The sequence below is a fragment of the Octopus sinensis genome, linkage group LG5 (genome assembly GCF_006345805.1).
Source record: "Octopus sinensis linkage group LG5, ASM634580v1, whole genome shotgun sequence".
In the NCBI taxonomy this organism is placed as follows: domain Eukaryota; kingdom Metazoa; phylum Mollusca; class Cephalopoda; order Octopoda; family Octopodidae; genus Octopus; species Octopus sinensis.
This window is the reverse complement of record NC_043001.1, coordinates 51,183,477-51,207,870: the sequence shown is the minus strand read 5'-3', so window position 1 is coordinate 51,207,870 and position 24,394 is coordinate 51,183,477. Positions and strand designations below refer to the sequence as shown.

Below are 24,394 nucleotides of genomic sequence, written 5' to 3'. Positions count from 1 at the left end.
CAACCTTGCCTTTCCTCCTTTTGGGGTCAATGAAATAAGTACAGATGTAATTGACGATCACCACCCCACTAAAATTTCAGGTCTTGTGCCAATATTAGAAAAAATTACTTTTTTATGCCTTTTTTTTTTTCCAAATTAAATATACATTCCATGAGGCAGATATGCCTTTTGTGACCAGATATCACACAGACATAGGTGTGTGTGTGTGTTTGTGCATGTATGCACATGCATGTGTGTGAAGATGTCTTTTGGTTTTGCTTCACAATTGCAAGGTTGTGGGTTCAATTCTTGGATCAGGTGAAGCATTGTGTCCTTGAGAAAGACACTACTCCAGTTTACTTTGCTGAAAATGAGAAGCCCTCTCTTCGTCCAGGGGTTACATTTTCCATGTTCCATTGGATACTGAGTGGGAAATCCAAAAAAGAGGCCTATACCTGCTCACAACCACATAGATCACTTATTTTTTTCTAGACATAGTCCACCACAAATGATTAACCAATGTGCTCTTCCATTCAGGGGGAAACTTAGCTTCTCTTTCTAGATGGTCAAGTGACAATGTAGAGCTTTCCATGTAGGCTCTGAGACTCGATTGTTGTTATTGCTGTTGATGTTGATTAGCCACAAGATGGCCTTGATTGAGCAAACCTATGATCATAAGCATTCCAGTTGTGACCATCTCATCATTCATTTTTTTTTTTTTTGAGCTACAGTGTACCTCAGACTACATTGTCTAATGCAGCCTTCCATTGTTTTGAGGCAGTAGTAAGTGATATGAGGGAGATTTAGATACTCTAGGTGTGAATGAAATGAAAGCAATTAAAATCACTTAATTACTTTTATGCAGCTTAAATACTTCCACATAATTTTTTTCAAAATTCATTTGTTATATTACCATCTTATTCTTATTTTGTATTTTTGTTTTGTTTTTTTACAGTTACTGAAAAAAGGGAATATTCAAGGTAAATTGTTTTCTTTTTTAACAATTCATTTTTCTTTTCTTCATTTTCTAACATCTATCATAATAATTCTAACACTTAATGTATAACACTATGTAACAAAATTTTTATTTTATTTTTATTTTTTTGTCTTTGGTCAGTAAGTGTTATTTCCTATTTGCTTCTATCTAGAAATCAAAGGAAATGACTACTGTTCCCTTCAAACTTTGATGTTGTGACCTTTGAAACTGACCTATTTTCCGTTACATGTCAGACAGATTCAGTGCTGAGTTGCTGAAGCAGAAATATCATTATAGCAAATATTCTGCTCAATACCACAGATTTGCTTGTCGTTCATTTGACCTTAATCCCTTGAGCATGTCCCTCAGGGGCTGACAATATGTGCATTTCTGATCATGTTGGAGAGCATCATAGCCATGTGTGAGAGGGATTCTTTGGGGTTTGAATAAACATGACAAAAGCAAAGTTTGAAGAAAATATTAGCCATTTTTCATACTTTCTAGGGGTAAGCAAATAGGAAATAACAGTTGCTATCCAAGGACAAAAATCGCATTACCCTCCAATTAACTCTACCTAACTATTCAATATAAAGAGCTAATAATGTTGGATGTAGAAGAGATTGTACAGTGCTGAATTAAAATATAAGCTAAAAAATAAAAGAAACTGAAAAAATAGAAAATAGAAAAAGATGGTAGCTTAGTCTAGTAATCACCTGTTATTCCAGTGCTCCATCATGAAAATCTATTGTCACCCCATAATGTGGTACTTTTAAGCCTACATTTGCTGCCCTCTACCTACCCAGGCCTTTGTTTCACTTCACTTAGCATCCTTGCTCCACCTCCTCTCTACCAAATCATCTCTGCTTTTACATTTCCTTTTGCCTAAGAGCTCTCCATCTATCATGTCCTTACCACCTGTTGCTGATCACATCATCTTCATCACTGCCCACTTGCCCTTCAGTAGTATATAAGAAGCTGCATTTGGCTACCATCATCCTCTATCCAATACACTTTAACTTCACTATGCTGTGTTGCCAGCCAGCACTCCTATTCCTCTCTGAACAACCTCTGTTGCTACCCTTCACCTACTCTTGCCTTTATCTCAGCACCAACTTCTACTTTTGTCAACTGCTGTTATTGCCAGCTAGTAAAACCAGTGAGACTTCTTCATATCATATCTGACTGTTTTAAGAAAATCCCAGTACATATTGGAGAATGATACAGAAAGAGAGAATGGTTATGGTGGGAATGAGAGTCAGGACAAATTCTGTGAGGCATTCTATCAGATGCTCTAACAACATAGACAGCTTGCTACCTTAATATAAGAGTTGAAGGTCAGTTAGTAGATAGAAAGAAAAGCACTGTACATTTTTCTTACTAATCAGCTTTCTTTTTCCCTGAGGATATGAGCCTGATCAGGCTGGAATCAGTTACTAACTTTTCTTATAACCCATGCTGAAATTGTTCCATCAATATCCCAGATCTTTAAAGCGGCAAGCTGGCAGAATCATTAGCATGCTGGTCGAAATGCTTAGCAGTATTTTGTCTGTCTTTGCATTTGAGTTCAAATTCCACTGAGGTCGATTTTGCCTTTCATCCTTTTGGGGTCGATAAATTAAGTACCAGTTGCATACTCTAATTAAGTACCAGTTGCAACTCTAATCAAGTGTCCCCCTCCCTAAAAATTTCGGGCCTTGTGCCTAGAGTAGAAAAGAACATTTCAAATCTTTCTCACTCCTGCTTGTTTATTGCTTTCTTTGTTATACCTTGTTTTTTATTAATTTCTTTTTACTTTAAGGATTTTCCTTTCATCTTATAGTTCAACAAAAACATCTTCTCTTGAAAATTATTGGAATAACAAAGTCTTGAGGTTGTCAATTTTAACATTTTATGCTTTGCATGGCTATTTTGCTGGAATGAAAAGCATTGAGTTTGTCAACTTTAACATTTTATGCTTTTGCATGGGTAACATTATTGAAATATCATTCTGTATGCGTTTATATATTTGTAGCATTCAAAATATTTTGTTTTATGTTATGAGGGTGTGTGAATGTGCCAGTTTTCAGGTGGGTTAATATAAAGCCTCTGATGGTGAGGGGTGACCATAACATATATATATATATATATTAATGTTATCATCGTTGTTTTAACATCTACTTTTCCATGCTCACATGGGCAAAGTTTGTTGAGACAAATTTTCTAAGACTGGATATCCTTCCAGTCCCAAACTCTAATTTGTATTATACTAGCAGAAATACCCAGCATTGCCTGGGTTAAAGAATGTAATGAAATTTAAAATTGCCATGTAGATTACACAGGTCTCAACTGCTAGTAGCTGAGATACCAACTTTCTACTTAACTCTGCAACCCATGCCAGCATGGAACATAGACATTAAGTGAAATGTGGAAAGGAAGTTTTCAACTCATATATGTATATAAAGTAAATACACGTTTGTCTAACTTATTTCGTAACCAAAAAACAGGTACAGATTATAAGCAATGAAATGCCCTGCATAGAGTACAAACACACACATACACACACACATACGCGCGTGCACACACACACACACACACACTCAAACAGACAATGAATATATCACATTACTGTTGCATTTTTATACACACATTCACGCATATCAGTTGAAAAGTGAAAGTGTAATAGTAATACTTTAACACTCAATGGTTTTATACTTCTACACTCACTGAGTGGTTGGCGTTAGGAAGGGTATCCAGCTGTAGAAACACTGCCAAATCAGACTGGAGCCTGGCACAGCCTCCTGGCTTCCCAGACCCCTGTCGAACCGTCCAACCCATGCTAGCATGGAAAACGGACGTTAAACGATGAGGATGAGGATGATTATGTACATGACATGGACCTACTATTCATGTAAGTGCTTCTTCATATACTGTGTTTTCTCTCTTGCCATGTTTATCACTGAGAATGTAGAGGTTCTTTTCATCTCCAACTCTAGAACATCCAACATACAGCTGACCATGTGTGAAGCAAGGTTGAAGGAGGTTAAGCCCCACCACCTTTAGCGATTGAGCTTGTGCTTTGTTGATAGACATTGCAAAGCTGAGTTTGACAGGAAACTGCAGTCTCTTGAACTGAAAGGGGAGGTCATTTGAGATAAGAGGTATCCTTGGAATGAAGACATTCTCACCCATCATGTTGCCATGATGGAGAAGAGGTTTCTCAGCTGCAAAGGAGACTTGCACATTTGTGCCTCTGTCAGAGTGGCATCCCAGTGTGCATCGTCTTCTAGAAGACCTCTGAGATGGCAAGCCTGGCAATATGTTTGACATACTATGTTATTAACCATATGTAAGGCTGTAAATAATGTGGATTACTTGACATGGTGTAATAGAAGACTTAGATAGTAACACTCTTAGTAGTTGGGATGAGCAACAGAGACTCTGCCAAGTGTGTCTGGTTTTTTAATTCCCAGATGATGTGTGGGTGCTCCAAGTGCATGTCTTTTCCATTTGTTTTGGTACCAGGTATAGAAATGTGGAACTTCATTGTATAGCAGTCTTGTAGCAAATTCATCATCTTGACAGAGCTTGAAGAATGCTGTGAGCATGGTATTTTTGGAAGCTTCCATTTGTAGTTGGACTGTGTCTGTCAGTGTGCTGTCTCTGAGATGGAGGACAATGTCATGCTTGTCATGTTCTTGCCCAGCCAGAAGCATAGCTATTTCATTTGCTGTTGGAGCATTAAACCTCCTTCCAGGTTGACAAGATGGATTCTTGCCTGATCTGATAACTACCTTGTAATCTAGGGAGTTAGATGGAATTTTTTCAAATGCAGTCTTGAAGCTTCTGTTATACAGCATCTTTTGCAAAGACACTACAATGTTCAACCTGATGCCAGAAATGTTCTTTTAATTTTAATTGCTAATTATACAACATAATTAGTTAGATAAATGACCAACATGTGTTTCTGCAGCATAGAGAATGTGCAGTTGCATATGCACCATCATTTAGGGTCTTTTCACAAGCATGGTCTGATTTCATCATGTTGAACTATTAATCCCTACACATTTTTCTCTCTCTTTTTTCCTCTCAATTCTTTCTGTCAAAGAGCATATGCTCAAAACATCAAAGACTTTTCCACTCTTCCCAAGTGTTAAACTAATACACTTGCTTGTTGTTCCTTCACCTGTCTAAGTCATTTGTTTTCTGTAAATTCGAATAATATATATACTCATATATAACAAAATAAATAGTGATGGATTATTAATCCAGGTAGAATACTTCATAAGCTCTCTGTTGGCATACCAGGCTGACACTATTAGTTAGATTAGTGATGAACTCCATAACTTGGACCCTACCACAAGGATACCTGGAGTTCTTCACTAATCTAATATTGTGTATGTGTGTGTGTGTGTGTGGTGTGTATGCATGTGTCTGTATTGTTTGTCCCCCATCACCACTTGACAACCAGTATTGGTGTGTTTACGTCCCCGTAACTTAGTTCAGCAAAAGAGACCAATAGAATAAGTACCAGGCTTTAAAAAATAAGTACTGGGGTCGATTCATTTGACTAAAAATTCAAGGTGGTGCCCCAGCATGACCACAGTCTACTGACTGAAACAACTAAAAGATATGACAGGCTTCTTTCAGTTTCTGTCAATCAAATCTAGTCAAGGCTTTGGTCAGCCCAGGGCTGCGGGAGAAGACACTTTCCAAGAGTGTCATGCAGTTAGACAAACCTGAAACCATATGGATGAAGTTGGAAAACAAACTTCTTAATCACACAGCCATGCCTGTATAGACACACACCTACCTACATCCATTAATCTAATGTTATTAATCTAAACAAACTTAAACTGAACTTTAGCTGCCCTAACTTCAATGATTCATTATTATTCCAAAGGCCAGAAAAACCCAAGATTGCTAAAGATGCAGCACAGATTGCTACTGCAATATCCAGAACTGTTGCGTACCTTTGTTTATATAACACAATTATAAATAACATATGGTTTTCAAGATATTCAAGCATTAGTACAGATTTCCCAAAGCATTACTCTTTTACTCTTTTATTTGTTTCAGTCATTTGACTGTGGCCATGCTGGAGCACCGCCTTTGGTCGAGCAAATCGAGCCTGGGACTTATTCTTTGTAAGCCTAGTACTTATTCTATTGGTCTCTTTTGCCGAACCACCAAGTGACAGGGACATAAACACACCAGCATTGGTTGTCAAGCAATGCTAGGGAGATGAACACACACACACACACACATATATTTATATACATAGATATGACAGGCTTCTTTCAGTTTCCGTCTACCAAATCCACTCACAAGGCTTTGGTCAGCCCAAGGCTATAGTAGAAGATGCCCAAGATGCCACACAGTGGGACTGAACCTGGAACCATGTGGTTGGTAAGCAAGCTAGTTACCACACAGCCACTCCTGCGTCTACATTAAATTATATTTTTAGAAATCCAAAATTCTGTGGTATGCCATTTCAGAACCATTGAAATAGATGGTCTTTAATTCACTCACAGAATGGGCCCTCTTAATGACTTTTAGATCTCACATTAATTCCACTTTAACCCTTTAGCATTTAAACCAGCCATATCCAGCCAAAATATTCTACCTATTTTATGCTTAAACTAGTCAAGAATCTTTCTCCATGTGAACATGGAAAAGTGGGTGTTGAAACAATGATGATAATGGTTAATATATATACATACATAATATATATGAATGTGTGACAGTCTATGTATACATATTAAGAAATTCCTTTATTCTCTATTCTTTTATGTTTCATTCATTCAATGTGGTGCAATGCCTTGGTAGGTTTTAGTTGATGATATCAAACCCACTAGTTACTTCAAGTTTGGAATTTTATCTCTCAGTCTCTTACACCGACCCTATGAGGTCATTCTAAAAATAAACAATCACTTCAGTGAAATCTCAAAGCCACAGGATAATATATGATTAATTCAAAACAATGGAAATAAATAAGCATTGCATTTGATAGAATAATCTGAATGTTAAAGCATATAAATTTTTTTTTATTTTATTGGAAGTCATTCTTAACAAGGTGGCAAGTTACTAGTAAGAATAAATCAAAACAAGTTTAAAACAACTACTTAGTATCTTGGAAGTTAGAAAAGAAAGCGGTAAAAATCTATATGTATGAAAATATAAAGAAAATGGGTTGTCTTAAGAATTATAAAATAATCAGCACAGGACTTAAAGAGTTTTATATCATATTTATCTAGAAAACAAGAAAGAGAATTTCAAAAGACAGATAGTTCAGGAAAGAAACTACTGGAATAGGAACACTTCTTAGAGTAGGAGATAATGTTGAAGGGATAAGATTTAGCAGAAAGATGAGTCACTCATGTAATAATCTTAAGAAGAGATGGTACAAGGAATGAAAGTCTGGTAGGACAATAATCACAGAAGTATTTATAGAATAGAGATAAAGAAGCAATGTAATGGTTATGAGAGTGGGGTTGAAGTTTTACTGCCAAAACAGAACCTGTATGGTTAGAATATTGGTTTTGAACAAAAGAGAGAAAGATCACCAGCCTAAGTGTACCAACAGCATTCCATACAAAAGTAAATAAGAGAGTCATAACAATGAACAGTACATTTGAAGAAAACAAAGTGATGAGCTCAATATAATGAATTAACATTCGTAATGGTTGATTTAACATTAGTTCTAATGTAACCCTTTAGCATTTAAATAGGCCATATCTAATCCAAATATTCTTGTTTTATGCTCAGACAAGCTAGATCTGGCTTCTTACACCTGCCCTACTGTGTCATTGTAAAAATAAACAATCACATCATCAAAATCTTGATGCTACAAGAAAATACATAATCAATTTGAAATAATATGAAGAAATAAGCATCACATTTCACAGGAATTTGAATGCTAAAGGATTAATCATTCCAGTTAAGATCTTTAGATAAAGTTAAACTTAAAACATAAAGACAAGAAGACTGAAAAACACACACACAAAAAAAAACCGATGTCAGACAGAGAAATAGGAATACCATCATAATTCTTTAATGATTAATGGGGGAAAAAAAGTTTAGTTTTTACTGAGCTGAAAGTAACACAAATTAAGTTTCAGAAAACTGATCATTTTCACTCAATCATACAAGTCAAATGTTCCTCAGTCAAGCAAGAAGAGATTGACAAGTTTAAACATGATATCATCCAGAAGATCATTAATAAAAACTAAAAATAATATTGATTACATGACACATCATGCCTGCTATATTTTTTATTTGTGATTTCATTATGCACCTTATCTGTGGGTATAGGTCATGTGCTGTTTATGATGCAGCAAAGTATGTTATTTTATGCTCTTTTTAGCTGGCTTTTGTGGTTGCTTTTTAAAGCTTTATGTCAATCATAAGCAAACTGACTTAAGAACGCAAATGATTCAGCAATGACCATCGTATCTTTTTCTTTTGTTTAAGACATAGCATATCAAGGACTATATAATCCAGTGTGACTTTTTTGAAACAACAGGATGTAATATGAGAGAAATTTGGTTGCTAATTGTAGTCTATAGAGAGCAACCAATGCCGAAGCCTCCTTCATTGGCTTGCAGTTATTATGTGATTGGGGGCATAGCTGGGCTTGGTTTAAACACTGCTATATCTAATGTATTGCTTATGCACTTGTGTGTGTGTGTGTGTGTGTGTGTGTGTGTGTGTGGTGTGTGTGCGTGTGTGTGTGTGTTGTGTATATACAGGCTGAGGATATCTCTGACCGTCTCTCTCCTGCTTTTTCTCTCTCTGTATGTGTGTGTGTGTGTGTATGAGGGCACATGGTCTAGTGGTTAGGCTGTTGCACTCATGACTGCGAGATCATGGTTTCATTTCCTAGACCAGGTGGTCCATTGTGTTCTTGAGCAAAACACTTCAACTCATGTTGCTCTGCAGCCACTTCAACACCTGTTGGCATGGTACACAGTGCACCTGTTCAGGCAATTTCTTTATAACTGCACCTGATTTCGAGCATAAGGAAATAAATAGTACTTGTACGTTGCTTAAATGAAGTTTTATTTAATTTTAAATTCTTAATTTTAATTTTTAATTTTTAATTTAATCTAATTTAGGTAACACAACTTTAATAAAATAAGTTACTTAGGCTTCATAATTCTATTACAAAATTAAATAAGTAAGGCTACTCCCTTGAAAGTAGTATGAGAAATTTCAATATAACTAACTTCTAAGTTTTGACCTGTAGTCTGTCAATGTATTGATAGTAACGGCAACAATTTAAGACAGTAACAGGAATAAATAAATAAATAAATTTAAATGACCTCTTGTTAGGATTGCACTTAGATTTTTTCTCTTAATGTATTTCCTTTTGATGATAGCCTTTGACCCCTCTACCCCTGACCTTGTTATCTCTTTAGATTCTCTTTAGATTCATATCTGCTTTGTTGGCAATATCTACAGGTTGGCAATAAAATAGCTGTTTTACTGGTCAAAAATAATATTCTCCTTATAGTTCCTGGATTCTTACAAATTCAAGCCAGCCAGGCCGTCTACAAATTCTTCTGTGTAGTAAGTCACTTTAGAACCCCTTCCCTCTAAGTTATCACAGTATACTCTATGTGGGCGTTTTTTCTTTTCTCCCTTCTTTCCCTTTTTTCTTTTCCCTTTTTTTCCTTTTCTTTTTCTTTTTTCTTTTCTTCTCCCCTTTTTTCTTTTTCTTTTCCTTTTTTTCTTTTTTCCTTTTTCTTTTTTTCTTTTTTTCTATTTCCTTTTCCATTGTCTCTTTTCTTCTCTTTCCTTTCTTTTCTTTTCTTTGCTCCACAAAAAATTCCTTCAGCCTTTAGAAGTCATAACTTAGCAGTCTTGTGAAGAGAGCAGTAATGTGGCAAATACCTTATCATATAGCATGAAATGATACCCACCTCATTGTGGATTAACCATGGATAAATTCATCGTCTGTGAGTATGAAATTCCTCCTCATATCTCTGGAAATTTACATCTACACTACGGATTAATTCACCTTCTCTGTGAAGCTAATAAGCTTTTTTTAAAAACCTGTGATAAGACTGTGCATCATCATTAAGGAACTTTGGAAATCTGTTTACAACCTAAATCTGCTTTTAATGAAATTATCTCCAATACTTCATGAGTATAGCCTCACCCACTAAGATGTTTGGAGAACTCACATGTATTTTAGCTGATGAGTATGGGACACTTTTATCTGCTGCAATTTTTGCAACTTTTAATAAAGCCTGTCTTTGTATGAAACAATTGTACTAAAAACTAATCCATTCTTGTTGCTTCTTTCTCGTTTATAATCACCCCACATTACTGTATGGTTAACACCATATAGTTTTCTGGTGCATCTAAGTTAAGTACCGTATTCAAGTAAATTCATTAGAATTGACTTGAATCTTAATTGCTTTTATTGTATATATATATATATATATATATATATATATATATATATATATATATATACATATACATATATATACACACACACACACAAGCATATATGGGTACAGGACATCACCCATGATGCAAATAACATGAAATATGTAAACAAACAAGGGGAAAGTGAGTGAAAGACATAAGCAATGAGAAATAAAATGGAAAACAGGACAAGTAAACATAGAAAAAGGACTCTTCATCAGTTGTCAGCTGTCTATCAACTCCTTATTTCAAGCATTCAATGATAATATGAGTCTTTAAAGTCAATTGCTTCCATAAATTTAGGATTCATAGAAGGTAAAAGTGGAGACATAAAAGGAAACCAAACAAAAACAAACATGGAAGGTTATTAGACCAGAACAAGAGGAAAATAGTGAATGCTGGGAGAAGCATTTTTTTGAAAAGAGAAAAGATAGAAGAGAGATAGAAAAACACATCCACTCTTTTAAATGTATATATTGAAGAAATTGGAGTCAAGAAAAAGGAGTACTATTAGAGATTTATTTATTATTGGCTGCAATTGTTGCAATGCAATGTAGTTCTCCAAGAATACAGGTATTTGATTATGCAACTGTTTGTTTGCATAATGAGATCTAGTTGTGTTTCCTCAGGTGATATATGAGTGTTGTTTCCATTAGTTTAAAATCATCAACTTCAAGGCTATCTTCTCTGTTCATCGTAGTTTGAATTTAGTAGGGCTGATAGACCCATGGTGTTTGCTGTGAGAATGTGTTTGTCAGACTGCTATGAATGGTAGTAGCTGGTACTGGCTGGCATTTAAATGGGATTGGTCTTCTATTTTTTGTATCTTGGTATGTTTGTCATGGTTGGCCATATATAAGAATCTCTTAGGCTGACCTTTAGTATTCAGTGGTCAGATACATATACACATACTCACACGGAGACTCAGACATACACTCTTCCACACAAACCAATGTATATATGCCCTTATACACACATACATGCACCCACATATACATACACACACACACATATACATATCTCTCTTTCTTCAAACTTGCATGCTGACTCTCACATGATCACTCCGGGAGTCGTCATGTGAGAGCCAGAATGCTGTCTACTTATCTCCAACCTTGCATTCTGGCTCCCACATGACGACTCCCATACAATTGTAGTGAATAATAAATAAATGTCCATCTGTACTCCTTCTTGACTCAATTTCTTCAATTTTACATTTCACTCATGATAAATGCCCAAATTTAACCTTGGAAGTATATACTAATACTACCAATAGTATTAGATAATTCTAAAGGTGGACGACCTTTATACTGTACTCTACCATGTTCCTAAAGAAATATAACATAGCTCTCTCTCTCACTATAAACATATATATATATAGTATTTTACGTGTTTCAGTCATTTGGCAGCAGTCATGCTGGAGCACCACCTTGAAGGGTTTTAGTCAAACAAATCAACTCCAGGGTTTATCTCTTAAGCTTAGTACTTATTTTATTGGAGCATTTTGCTGAAGCACTAAGTTACAGGGATGTAAACACATCAACGGTGATAGGAGGAGAAACACAAATACAAAGACACACACAAACATAGATACATGTATATACGACAGGCTTCTTTTAGTTTCCATCTACCAAATCCACTCACAAGGCTTTGGTTGACCCGAGGTTATAGAAGAAGATGCTTGCCCAAAGTGCCATGCAGTGGGACTGAACTTGGAACCATGTGGCCAGGAAGTAAACTTACCACACAGAAATAGATAGATAGATAGAGGGGGGGGAGCGACAGACAGATAGATGAATAGATAGACAGACAGGTAGGCAGACAGGCAGGCAGACAGACAGACAGACAGACAGACAGATAGATAGATATCCATCCATCTTGTATGAATAAGTAACACCAACTCAAACTGCTTGGCCATGTTGCTTGATTTTCTTAGACCCTGCTGTTCCCTTCGTTGAGGATCCAACAGGATTGATAGCTTATGCTGGTCAACCAAATGCCATATGGTCATGGCAGATGAGCAGGTGTCTCATATAGATGGGGACTGATAGGAACTCTCCTTAATGGGTCGTCTAGGGGAACCCAGGAATATAATGACAAATGATGAATGTAGCATCATGTTGCAACTGTGCATGCCCTCACACCTGAGCAATCCATCCATCTTCTTTGCCACTATACCTGGGAGGGTTGTGAACATAGAGTCTTCAAGCAACTCCACCATAGGGTCCTATCTGAAGCAACTGTTATTACATTTACCAGTTGGATTCCTTAGCATGACCAACTAAGACTGCGAATATTATCCAGCTGTCTTGTTCTTGATCTACTCCTAGGTCTCCTCCTGGTTAACTCAGCTTGAAGAATCTATTTGACAATTCTTTCTAGTAGCATTCTAATCAGATGTTCATAGAACCAGAGCTGTGACCTCTCAATGAGGGAAGTTGTGGCTTGACCTAAAAAGACACCCTAATATCTGAGCTACCCACCCTGCTGAGTAATTTTGCTCCAGAGATCTTTCAGAGGAATTGCCTTTCAGCCACTTGTAGTACTCCTTCAGCCATTACCCAACATTCATGACCACATACTAGGGTGGGTATGAAAATCTAATTAAAGTTAACAAGTTAGGTATTTTTGCCAACCCCTTCTCTTCTGAAGATTAAAGTTTGAAGCTAGCACATTACTGTGCCAGCACCTGCAATTCTGGTACCCATTTCAGCTTTTTACTGTATGTATTTGTATATACATATGTGTGTGTGTGTGCATGTGTGTGTATAGATAGATAGATAGAAATACACATACAAATATTATAAAAATAATATATATGTATATATATATGTATATATATATATATATATATATATATATATATACATATACAATTCATAAATAAGGGCAAACAAAAAGATTGGACATTAAGTATCTCATTTATTTCTTTTGCCACATGTATCACTGACTAAGGGAGGGCTGTTATAAGCTAACCCTGAAATCGGTCCGATATGGTAATAATGGAATTTTTTAGAAATTTCTGTCCAACTTTTTTCGAGTAGTGTGCATATAGTGAAAAAATTATATGGTTAATGGACAATATGTCCAATTTTTCGGCATATTTGGCATTAGAAATTTTTTCGTTTGCCCTTATTTATGAATTGTTTATAATTTTAACCTTTAAAGGTATTTTTTAATATGCTGGCCATTGATAAAATTTTTTTCGAAAAAATTTATCCTACATTAGATATATATATATATATATATATATATATATATATATGCTTCACTGTAGTTTCCACCCAGCAAATCCCACTCACAAGTTGTTGGTCAACTAAATGTGAAACTTTCTCAATGTTCCACACACAAAGAGATCAAACCCAAATATCACAAAGCTGCAAAAGAAACTTTTTAATCATGCGGTCTTGCCTGATGCTTTAATTAAATGTTTGTATGTGAAGAGGTCATTAAGTAACATAAAATGGTATAAGTATTTAAGTAGCATGTGTTATTGAATACATGTATATATATATATATATATATATATATATATATATATATAGTTGCATGTTCTTAATGTAATTATGTAATTATATATATATAGTTGCATGTTCTTAATGTAATTATGTAATTATTGTGAATGACTAATTAAATATTTTGTTTTAATAAAATGATGCATTCAGGCATTTTATAATGGCCTAAAAAACTTTTTAGTTAACAACACTGCTGCATTTGGCTTGATTAAGCTTTAAATTTGTTTATAATAACTAATTTTGAAAAATTGAAATACTTTAAATATTAGAAAACCATCAACTGTGAAAGAAGAGAATTCTTACTGTTGATTGAGGAGGGAAAGTTACTTCTAAGGAGTGGTCAACAAAACGAAAAATGCTTTATTACAAGTCTGTTCATCTCTTTTCCCACAATTCAAAAATAGAGAAGGAATGTATTTACATTCTTATAATTTTTCATGACAACTACAGGTTTTCTAATATTTGAATTTATTTCAGCCTTTCTGATTCACACTTTGTTGTGCCTTATGTGCCTAAAATATGTTATTTAATAATGAGCATTCTAACACATAACTATGCAAATTAAGCTATCTCCTACTAATAGCTTAATGCATGACTGCTTTATATAACAGATGAATATTCTATACTATTAATTGTAGAAGGAAGTTGACTATATCTTCTTTGGGGGTGGTCAACATATTTTGATATATCAAGTATCCCGAATCCCTTTTCCTCACACATCAAAAGCATAAAATGTATGCATTTATGTTCTTATAATTTCTTATCACAACAAAAGCTTTACTAAAATTTCAATTTATTCTACTCCTTTTGATTAACCCTGTGTTGTACATAAAATGCCTATTTAATTTTTCTGCATTATTTCTTTCTAGTGACAGTACAAAGTTATCCAGTATAAAGTACATTAGGGATTTCAACAAAGGTAAGGGTACATTCCTTCATTCATAACTAAATATTGAATGAGTCAATTAGGGAGCATTTAAATGCTTACTAGGCCTAAAAGAAACTGCATCTAAATTTGTATCAAATCATATAATATTGTCTTGAGGAAAAAAAAGGTGGAGGGACTGTATATTAGAAAATGTAATTCTAGATAAATTATGCCAGAAAAAGAAAAACAGAACAGATGATTAAGAGTAAAATATTTTTGATCCTAGGTCTGACTGCGTAGACCTGCAAGTTAATAAAACACCACTACCGTCACCAACACCAACAACAACAACAACTAATATTGAATTTTCTTGAGTAACGTCAGCTGGTTTAGCTTTCTCAAATTTGATCACAGCAGCCATTATGATCCTGAATAGTATTGAGTAGATCGGTCGTTTAACATCCTGAATCTATAAGCTCTATTTACTATCTATCTTTTACCGTTCACCTGTTTTGGCCATTTGACTGTGGCCATGCTAGAGCACTACCTTGAAGGATTTTAATAAAACTTATCAACCACAGTACTTATTATTATTTAGTAAAGCTCGATACTTATTCTATCGATCTCTTTCGCTGATCCACTATGTTATGGGAACATAAACACACCAATACTAGCTGTCACATGGGGTGGATAAACTCAGACACAAAGACACACACACACAAACACGCACACATACGATGGGCTTCTTTCAGTTTCTATCTACCAAATCTACTCACAAGGCTTTGGTCACCCCAAGGCTATAGCAGAAGACACTTGGCCAAGGTGCACACAGTGGGACTGAACCCAGAATGATGTGGTTGGGAAACAAGCTTCTTACCACAGAGCCATGCCTGTGCTATATTCAAGAAAGATTAATAATGTCATTGACTCAGTTGTAAACTGCTTCAATGAAAATTAACTCTGTAGTTTTTCCCAATCAAATAATTAAGCTTCAATCCCACTACATTGCACCTTGGTCAAGAATCTTCTACTATATCCCTTGACTGACCAAAGCATTGTGAGTGGATTTGGTAGAAAGAAACTAAAAGAAACCCATCATATATACAGAGTGGCCCACGAAAAAGTAACCCAGGTCCCGCAGCATAGTGCAAATACAGAAATATATATGCACACCTAAAAAAGCACCTGACCTTTTATTTGCAAGTGTTATTGTGTTATTTCAGTTGCTTCTAACTGCTCTCCACAAGCCATGTGCAGTTATTTACTTATTTGCTCTTGTCATCCACTTTTAATTACTGTACATGTGTGAAATGGCAGAGCTTCAACTTTAGACATGTGAAATGACATGGCTTCAAATTTAGACTTTTCAACACTTATTGGCATGATCTGCTTATGTGAGACTGTTGTGCCAATTTATGTGTTCTTTTCTTTGGGCTTTTAATAATCCTTTGGTGAATGTCCTTAATAATTTCCTGCATTCAAACTGTAGGATCTCTTTTTTTGAGGCATTGTTCACTGACCCTGTTGTGTACCACTTCTTAACCAACATTTTATTCTCTTTGCTTGTAAGCCTTTATCCAGAACCTGTTTTCACAGATGCTTTCACGATCTTCAGTCTTTCTGCTGTTGAGTATGTGATCTTGCAGAAGAGGTTAGAGGCTTTCACTCAGTGCAATCTTACAATTAGCCAATCTGGTGAGGATAATACAGCAAGCAGTCAACTAGTGCACCATCTTTGTTCAACAATTACAAGCCATCAAAATAATTGAATGACACTTCCAAACAAAAGGCTGGGTGCTTTTTTTTTGTGCCAGTGATATTTAGTTAAGGTTCTTTATAGTTTGAGTTCCAATTTCGCTGAGATTTAACATTTCTGTGGTCAAAAAAATAAAGCATGAGTACTAGAGTCAATTTTATTTTAATGCTTTCTGCTGTGGACTCAAGGCCTGTAATTTTAATGGGATGGTTAGTGAACTACATCGCCCCCAGTGCTTGACTGGAATAATATTTTATTAAACCCAAAAGGACGAACGGCAAAGTCAACCTCGGTAGTATTTGAACTCGGAATATAAACCCATAAAAAATGTTATTAAGAATTTTATCCAGCATGCTAATTATTCTGCTGGCTCATCACATTGAATTGATTTATTTAACTCTTTAACATTTAATCTGGCTATATCCAACCCAAATAACCTACTTGCTTTATGTTCAAACAGATCATGCTCTACTTCTCACATTTACCCTATGATATCAGTGCAAAATTAATGATTATATCACTGAAATTTCAAATCCATGAGATAATGCATAATTAATTTGAAGCAATGTGAATAAATAAACATTATATTTGACTGAAGAAGCCAAATACTAAAGAGTTAATGAATCTTAAAAGTAAATGGAATACTCTCACAGGCAGTATCCTAATATGGCCATAGACAAATGTGGAAAACTATGAGGGGCGTTCAATAACTAATGCCCCTGACCCACTTCCCATAGCAGTAGAGCAACAAAACTTGGCGTAGTTATTAGTCTTTTTCTACATAGGAACCACCCAGAGTTACACATTTCTCCCATTGTTTGATGCAGCTCTGGAGACCATTTTTGTAGAAGACCCCAGCCTGGTCTACCTACCACGACGTGACTTCAGAAATCAAGGCTGCATCATCTGGGAAACGTTTTCCTTTCAAAAACAACTTCATGGCTGGGAAGAGGTGAAAATCAGAGGGTGCAAGGTCAGGAGAGTAGGGGGGATGGGGGAGAGTTCATAGCCGCACGCCTGTGCTTCTGATCTGGCGACACGCGAGTTGTGGACCGGAGCATTGTCCTGCAGGAGGAGGATGCCTTTGCTGATCTTGCCCCGCCTCTTGATTTTGATAGCTTCTCTTAATTTCCTCAAAAGTGAAGCATAATAGGCTCCTGTAATTGTGGTACCCTTTGTCAGGAAATCTGTCATCACTACTCCGTCCTGGTCCCAGAAGACTGTGAGCATGACCTTGCCAGTGGAGGCCTGCACCCTTGCCTTCTTTGGAGGAGGTGAGTCGTGGTGCTTCCACTGCATTGACTGGGCTTTGGTCTCTGGATCATAGTGATGGACCCAGGTTTCATCCTGTGTAATCAGTCTTTTGAAAAATTTTGACTCATCTTCTTGGCACATCTCCAAATTCATCCTCGAGCACTCGACACGTTCTTGCTTCTGGAAAGGTGTGAGCAACGTGGGAATCCATCTGGCAGGCACCTTTTGCATATGCAATTGGTCATGAATGATAGTTTCCACAGACCCGGTACTAATCTTGACCTCATGGGCTATTTGGTGAATAGTTATGCGTCGATCTTCCAAAATGGCAGCCTCAACTTGATGGACAGATGCCTCATCAATAGCAGAAGTGGGGCGACCAGATCTGGGAGCTGTTTCCACAGAGTTCCGACCATGTTTGAATTCATGATGCCAGCGTTTTACAAGGTCATATGTTGGGGCATCATCACCACAAATTACTTTCATTTCATCAAAAGTCTCCCGTGGTGTGCGTCCTTTCAAATACAAAAACCGGATCATTGCTCGACATTCAACAGGCTCCATTTCACACTTGACTCAGTACAAACACCTGCAAATCAGAGACCACAATTAGTTCCGAGCTGTAATTTGCCACTTAAGTTATAGAGATATTGATAATTGCACATGCAAAATTTCAGCTATATCAAACAATTGCAAATGGGTCAGGGGCATTACTTTTTGAACGCCCCTCATAGTTAAAAACTAAAAATGATAAAAGAATTCTCATCAAAAGCTTATCATTGATATTGTGCACCAATTAATAATAGGGCATATTATGTCAGGAAGTAGGAGTGGAATGTGGTTTGTTTGTAGAGTCCAATAAAATAAAATAAGTGGAGTTATTTGACTGAGAAATAGTACAATAATAGGCATGTCATGCTTGTTGGATCAGTTTTCTTTATTGATATAATGACATAAATGGCAGTATTCTTCCTTCTGTGAGAAATAAACTCCTTTGGTTCTCAGAGGGCATTTTCCAAAGGGAAGAGTATTCTTAGCCATTATTCAGACACGTACATACATAAATATGTACATACATACACATGTGCACATGCACACACATATTAATGACCTGTATTTCATTATGCAACCATTATATGCTACAAAGCATGTTAAACATTTTTATGAGTCAAAACTATTATGGCCACAGTGCTATTACATCACTTGTTAAAGTGGTTAAATATGGCAAATACATCCATTACCCATTTTTCATCTTCAATCTTACTGGTGTTTACATCAGGCATCTTGGATATGAAATGTCATAACAGAATCAGTAATTGGTATAATTTCTATGGAAAAATCTATAGACATAACCTTAACAAGTGACATATATTGGGTCATCTTATAAATAATGTGGTTTTTTTCAATTGCATTAAATAAAGTCGGAGGGGAACAGAATAAGCTGCCTGCATCAACTTCCTATAAAAGCAGGTAGTAATTTTACCTTATACTTATTCTTTTGAAGAGTGCAGTTTTTATTTATCTAAGCCTTATCTAACTTTATTTATAATATAAATAAAGTTAGATAAGGCTGGTTTATGGGATTACCCAGGGTTTCACGTCCATAAATTGTTTAACTTTATAGCATATCATCAGATCCCAAAACCTTTTGGCTTAAGGCCTCGTTAGTATTATTACGTGTGGGCGTGGTTGAGCAAGAGACTAACAAAACTCCTTGTAACACCAAAGATGAACTGAGAGCAAGGATTTTGGCAGCATTCACCAGTTTCAACACGGAGACCGTCCAGAAGACTTGTAGGAGATTCTTGACTGGAGGCCGTGGTTGAAGCTGATAGTGATTTTATTTACAAAATTTCAAGATATTTTATGTAATTTTGGTAAATATATCTGTTGAGTAAATATATATCTAAATGAAATGTCAGTGTTATTTTTATTTTGGGTTTTTTAGACAACAGTTTATTCACTGCACCCTGTGTGTGTGTGTATATATATATATATATATATATATATATACTATGGGCTTCAGTATAGTTTCCTTCAAAAAAATTACACTCACAAGTCAACTCTATGTTGAGATAGAAGGCACATGCTCAATATGGCATGTGGTGGGTTGAAACTGATACATCAGGCTGCAAAGGTAATTCTTAATCACACAGCTGTACCTGTATCACATGACCAATGCCTTGCACCATCCCCAAATTATATACATCAGTTATATAAACAGGTAGAAATAATCAAATATGTTTTCACTATGTTAATCTTGATTCAAATTAATCTTGAACACATGCTAACACTCACTAATATTTTTCTTTTGCAGACGAATTTATCTCGGAAAATGACGAGTAAGATATTAAATATATTTTGTAAATTATATTTGTTGCTCTATATATATATATATATATATATATATGCCTGTGTGTGTGTGTGTGTGTGTGTTATATGATTTATTTCTCTAATGTAGGTATGAAAAGGTTTAATTTTCTAGTGCATATAAATATAAATATATATGTACATTTATGCATATATATATATATATATATATATATATACACACATATTCAGCAAAATTTAGATTCAGAAATTTAGTTCAGCAAAATTTAGATTCAGATGAATATGGTACTTAAGTTAAAGGCACCAGAATTTTGTATGGTATTATTCATATAAATCAAATGGGGTGACTATAATCAAAATAAGCAATAAGGATATCCAAGGTAGAGTAGTACAATTGTTTCATGCTGCTTCATTTTATTAAACACTGTAAGTATTACATCAGTTTTAATATGCTGAGCAATCTTCAGCCACATATAGAATTTTCCAATTAAAGGGACAATGCATATTCTTATCCCTATTTCATTTGCCAACATTATAAAGAGGGTAGATATATAGAACATGATAGTAGTATGTTCCTGTAGATTTTATCATTGAGTTCACTTTGTTATTTAGATCTATCAGTGGGGAGGGGTTTTTTTTATTCTTGGTTGAATGGAGACAAACAAGAATTTTTTCTATTTATAGATAGAGGAAGGGGTAGGTAGTACAATTGTCAAAAGCAGAAACCCATCCTCATTTTGAGGAATTCAGTTTAGATATATTTGAATGTATTAAAGCAAAAAGCTAGTAGGCTGAAGTTAGTGGGGTAGGGGGAATATATAATGCACACACACACACACACACACACATATATTGATAAAAAAGGTCTCCAGAATTTTGTGAAAAAATTTTTTATTTATTCATTATTATTAACACTTTCATTCATTTTTCAAACTTGTGAAATAAGATTGTGAATGTGCAAACTGAATGTTCATTTATATAAAACGTTTTTGTTTTGTTTTGTTTAGAAGTGGAGAACATTGTTTCCATTTTTTTTTGTTTTCTTTGGGTGAGGTTCCAGGACAATGGAGATAGATAGATAGATAGATAGATAGATAGATAGACAGATAGACAGATAGATAGATAGATAGATAGATAGATAGATAGATAGATGGATGGATGGATGGATGGATGGATGGATGGACAGTAAGATAGGTAGAGAGAGGGAGGAGGGAGGGATGCCACTTCAATTTGACTTCTATTCACCATTTATTTATTTAGCCATTTACCATTGCATTGACATGGACTCAAGCATGGTGACCCCTCCAAGATATCAGTTCTAGGATGGAGAAAATAATGAGAAAAGGATGAGGCATGGTCATCAATGAAAGCATTTTTGTTTTTTGTGTTTTTCTTAAGGTGCCAGAAGAAAAAGAACAAAGCAAAAATGCTTTTAGTGATGACCACACTTCATTCTTTTCTCATTATTTTCCCCATCCTAGAACTGATATCTTGGAGAGGTCACCATGCTTGAACCCATGTCAATACAATGGTAAATGACTAAATAAATAAATAAATAAATAAATTGTGAATACATGTAATATTGAAGTGGCATCCCTCCCTCCTCCCTCTCTCTATCTATCCATCTGTATGTCTGTCTGTCTGTCTCTCTCTCTCTCTCTCTCTCTCTCTCTATCTATCTATCTATCCATCTATTTATCTATCTATTTGTTTGTCTGTCTCTCTCTCTCTCCCTCTCGCTCTCTCTCTCTAGCTATCTAACTATCTATATTATCCTGGAACCTCACCTAAAAAAAACAAAAAAAAGAAGCAAAGTGCCTCTCTTCTAAACAAAACAAAAATCTGCTTTATATAAATGAGTAATCTGTTTGGGCATTGGAAATCCTATTTGACAAGTTTGAAAAACAAACAAAAGCACTAATAATAATGAAGAAATGAAAAATTTTTTTCAAAAAATACATACACCAAACACTTTTGTACCATTCTACTAATAAAACACTAGCCTCTACTCTTCTACACAATAAAGATATAAGCCTTTTTAGGATTGATTTTAACATATTCCTTGAAAGGACTATATTTTATTATGCTCTCCTCTTTCTACAATGTTGCAACTTATCCAACTCCATGTCATCTCTCGCTTGTCACTCTCCTGTCTACTAAATCTTCATTATTACTCTGTTGCTTTCTCCCACTCCACTTTTACAACAATTTCAGTTACCTCCTACTTCCCCTGTCTCCTCTAACTCTTACATACTCTTACATGTACTTCTTACATACTCTCTCTCTCTCTCTCTCTCTCTATATATATATATATATATAATATATATATATATATATATATATATATATACATATGCACACGCACACATATATACATATGAATATATAAAGATACAGAAATAATTTATTCTCAAATGTGTAATAATGCTAATAAAATAGAATGTTTGAGTGTGTGCAAATGATGTGTGTATGCATTTGTATGTATGTGAATAATGTGTGTCTATGTAGCTATGTATAAAGATTTTTGTAAGTGAATATTTTTTAAAAAACACAAAAAATATGTCAAAGCCGACAGGAAGCATTCGATACTTCCTAGGGCTAAACAGCGGTGGTGTAATTCCCATACGGGTCTGTCATTTTAAGTTGACAGTATACAATCACTCAATCGCTCCAGCACTGCTCATGTCTCTTTGAGACATTTAGAAATTTAATATCTCAGATTTATATTTATAGTACTTATATTAATTAAACTTATTTACCATTAATTAATTTACTCTAGGCATGAATGTTTTCTTTTTTAAAACTTAAGTTTTTTTGATTTAAGGTTTTCTTCAATTTTATATAACACGATTTTTATGACTTAATTATTTTATTTTATTGTTCATATCATTGCATTTTTTCAAAAAAATCATTAGTTAAAACAACCAATCAAACTCAAATATGTATCTGTCAATGTGAATTGTATCATAATATATTAGACATACGACTTTAATACTATTTCCATTCTAGATCACATCTGCCCAACAAATGGGAATGTGAAACTCTGAGTAGCAGTTTTTTTGTGATAGTTTTGTGATATTTTTGCAGCTTTAATAATAAAGCATATTACTCTACCTCTGGTATTCAATGGTATTCTAGTATTATTTTTCTCCACCTTGTTTCACATTTATTTGCTTACTATGGTATATATATATATATTATGGTATATATATATATATATATATTTATATATATATATATATATATATAATATGAATTAGAGATAAAACCACTATTATGCAACTCAAACAGCTATACTCCCTAATATTATTATTATTATTATAATTATTATTATTATTATTATTATTATATTATTATTATTATGTATGTACATACATATATATGTATCTATGTATGTGTGAAGATACATGGTTCAGTGGTTAGGGCATTGGATCACAATCATGAAGTAGTGAGTTCAATTCCTGGACCAGGCTGTGTGTTTTGTTCTTGTGCAAGACACTTTATTTCACATTGCTCCAGTTCACTCAGCTGTAGAAATGAGTTGCGATGTCACTAGCCTCACTAGTCCCTTTCCCTTGGATAACATCGGTGTCATGGAGAGGGGAGGGTGGTATGCATGGGAAACTTCCATAAACAACCTTACCCAGACTTGTGCCTCAGAAGGGAACTTGCTAGGTCCAATCCCATGGTCATTCATTACCAAAGGAGGTCTTCACTTTTACATGTATGTATGTATATATGTATAGTTTACTATTTCATTATTCATAGGATCAACAAAACATGTACTCTATCAAATGAAAGATTAATGTCTTTTAACGTATGCAAAATTTAAATAAGAACTACCAATAGTATCATGCCACAGAGACATGATACTTTGGCAGATTTATATAACGTGCCTTGTCTATCCCTCCAAGCAATCACTTAGGCTGAAAGATTGCTTGCAGGCACAAGGCACATTATATAAATCTGTTGAATTATCATGTCACTATGGTATGAAGCTATTAATAGCTCTTATTTAAATATTTTGCACATGAAATAACATGTGTGTATGAGTGTGCGTATTTATGTATATTAGTGCAGAGAGGGAGAAAGAGAGAAAATAATAATGAAGAGATGATGATGAGAATTATGGTGATAGAGGTTGAAACACATGTGCATACATACACACACACATGTGCACATCCAACACTTACTAAATACTATTTTCTTTCTTTTTCAGACCTATATATGCAGAAATTGGCTACATAGATATGGACAGTAAGTTTCTGTTCTCTCTTCATTGTAACAAGCAAGTCCATTAAATC

General features: G+C 34.9%; 1 protein-coding gene across 9 annotated transcripts in view; it reads left to right on the top strand.

The window, feature by feature from the left end:
* Window positions 1–24,394, top strand: part of LOC115211591 — a 91,712-nt gene that overhangs the window by 59,130 nt on the left and 8,188 nt on the right. For 7 of the 9 annotated variants that reach the window (XM_036503430.1, XM_029780155.2, XM_036503429.1 and 4 more), the window contains 5 exons: window positions 935–959; window positions 2,754–2,825; window positions 14,751–14,800; window positions 20,077–20,101; window positions 24,310–24,347. In XM_036503430.1, coding sequence (XP_036359323.1) covers window positions 935–959; window positions 2,754–2,825; window positions 14,751–14,800; window positions 20,077–20,101; window positions 24,310–24,347 — 210 coding nt within the window. The remainder of the gene's footprint in view (window positions 1–934; window positions 960–2,753; window positions 2,826–14,750; window positions 14,801–20,076; window positions 20,102–24,309; window positions 24,348–24,394) is intronic. The other 2 variants (XM_029780157.2, XM_029780158.2) reach the window with 2 other exon arrangements.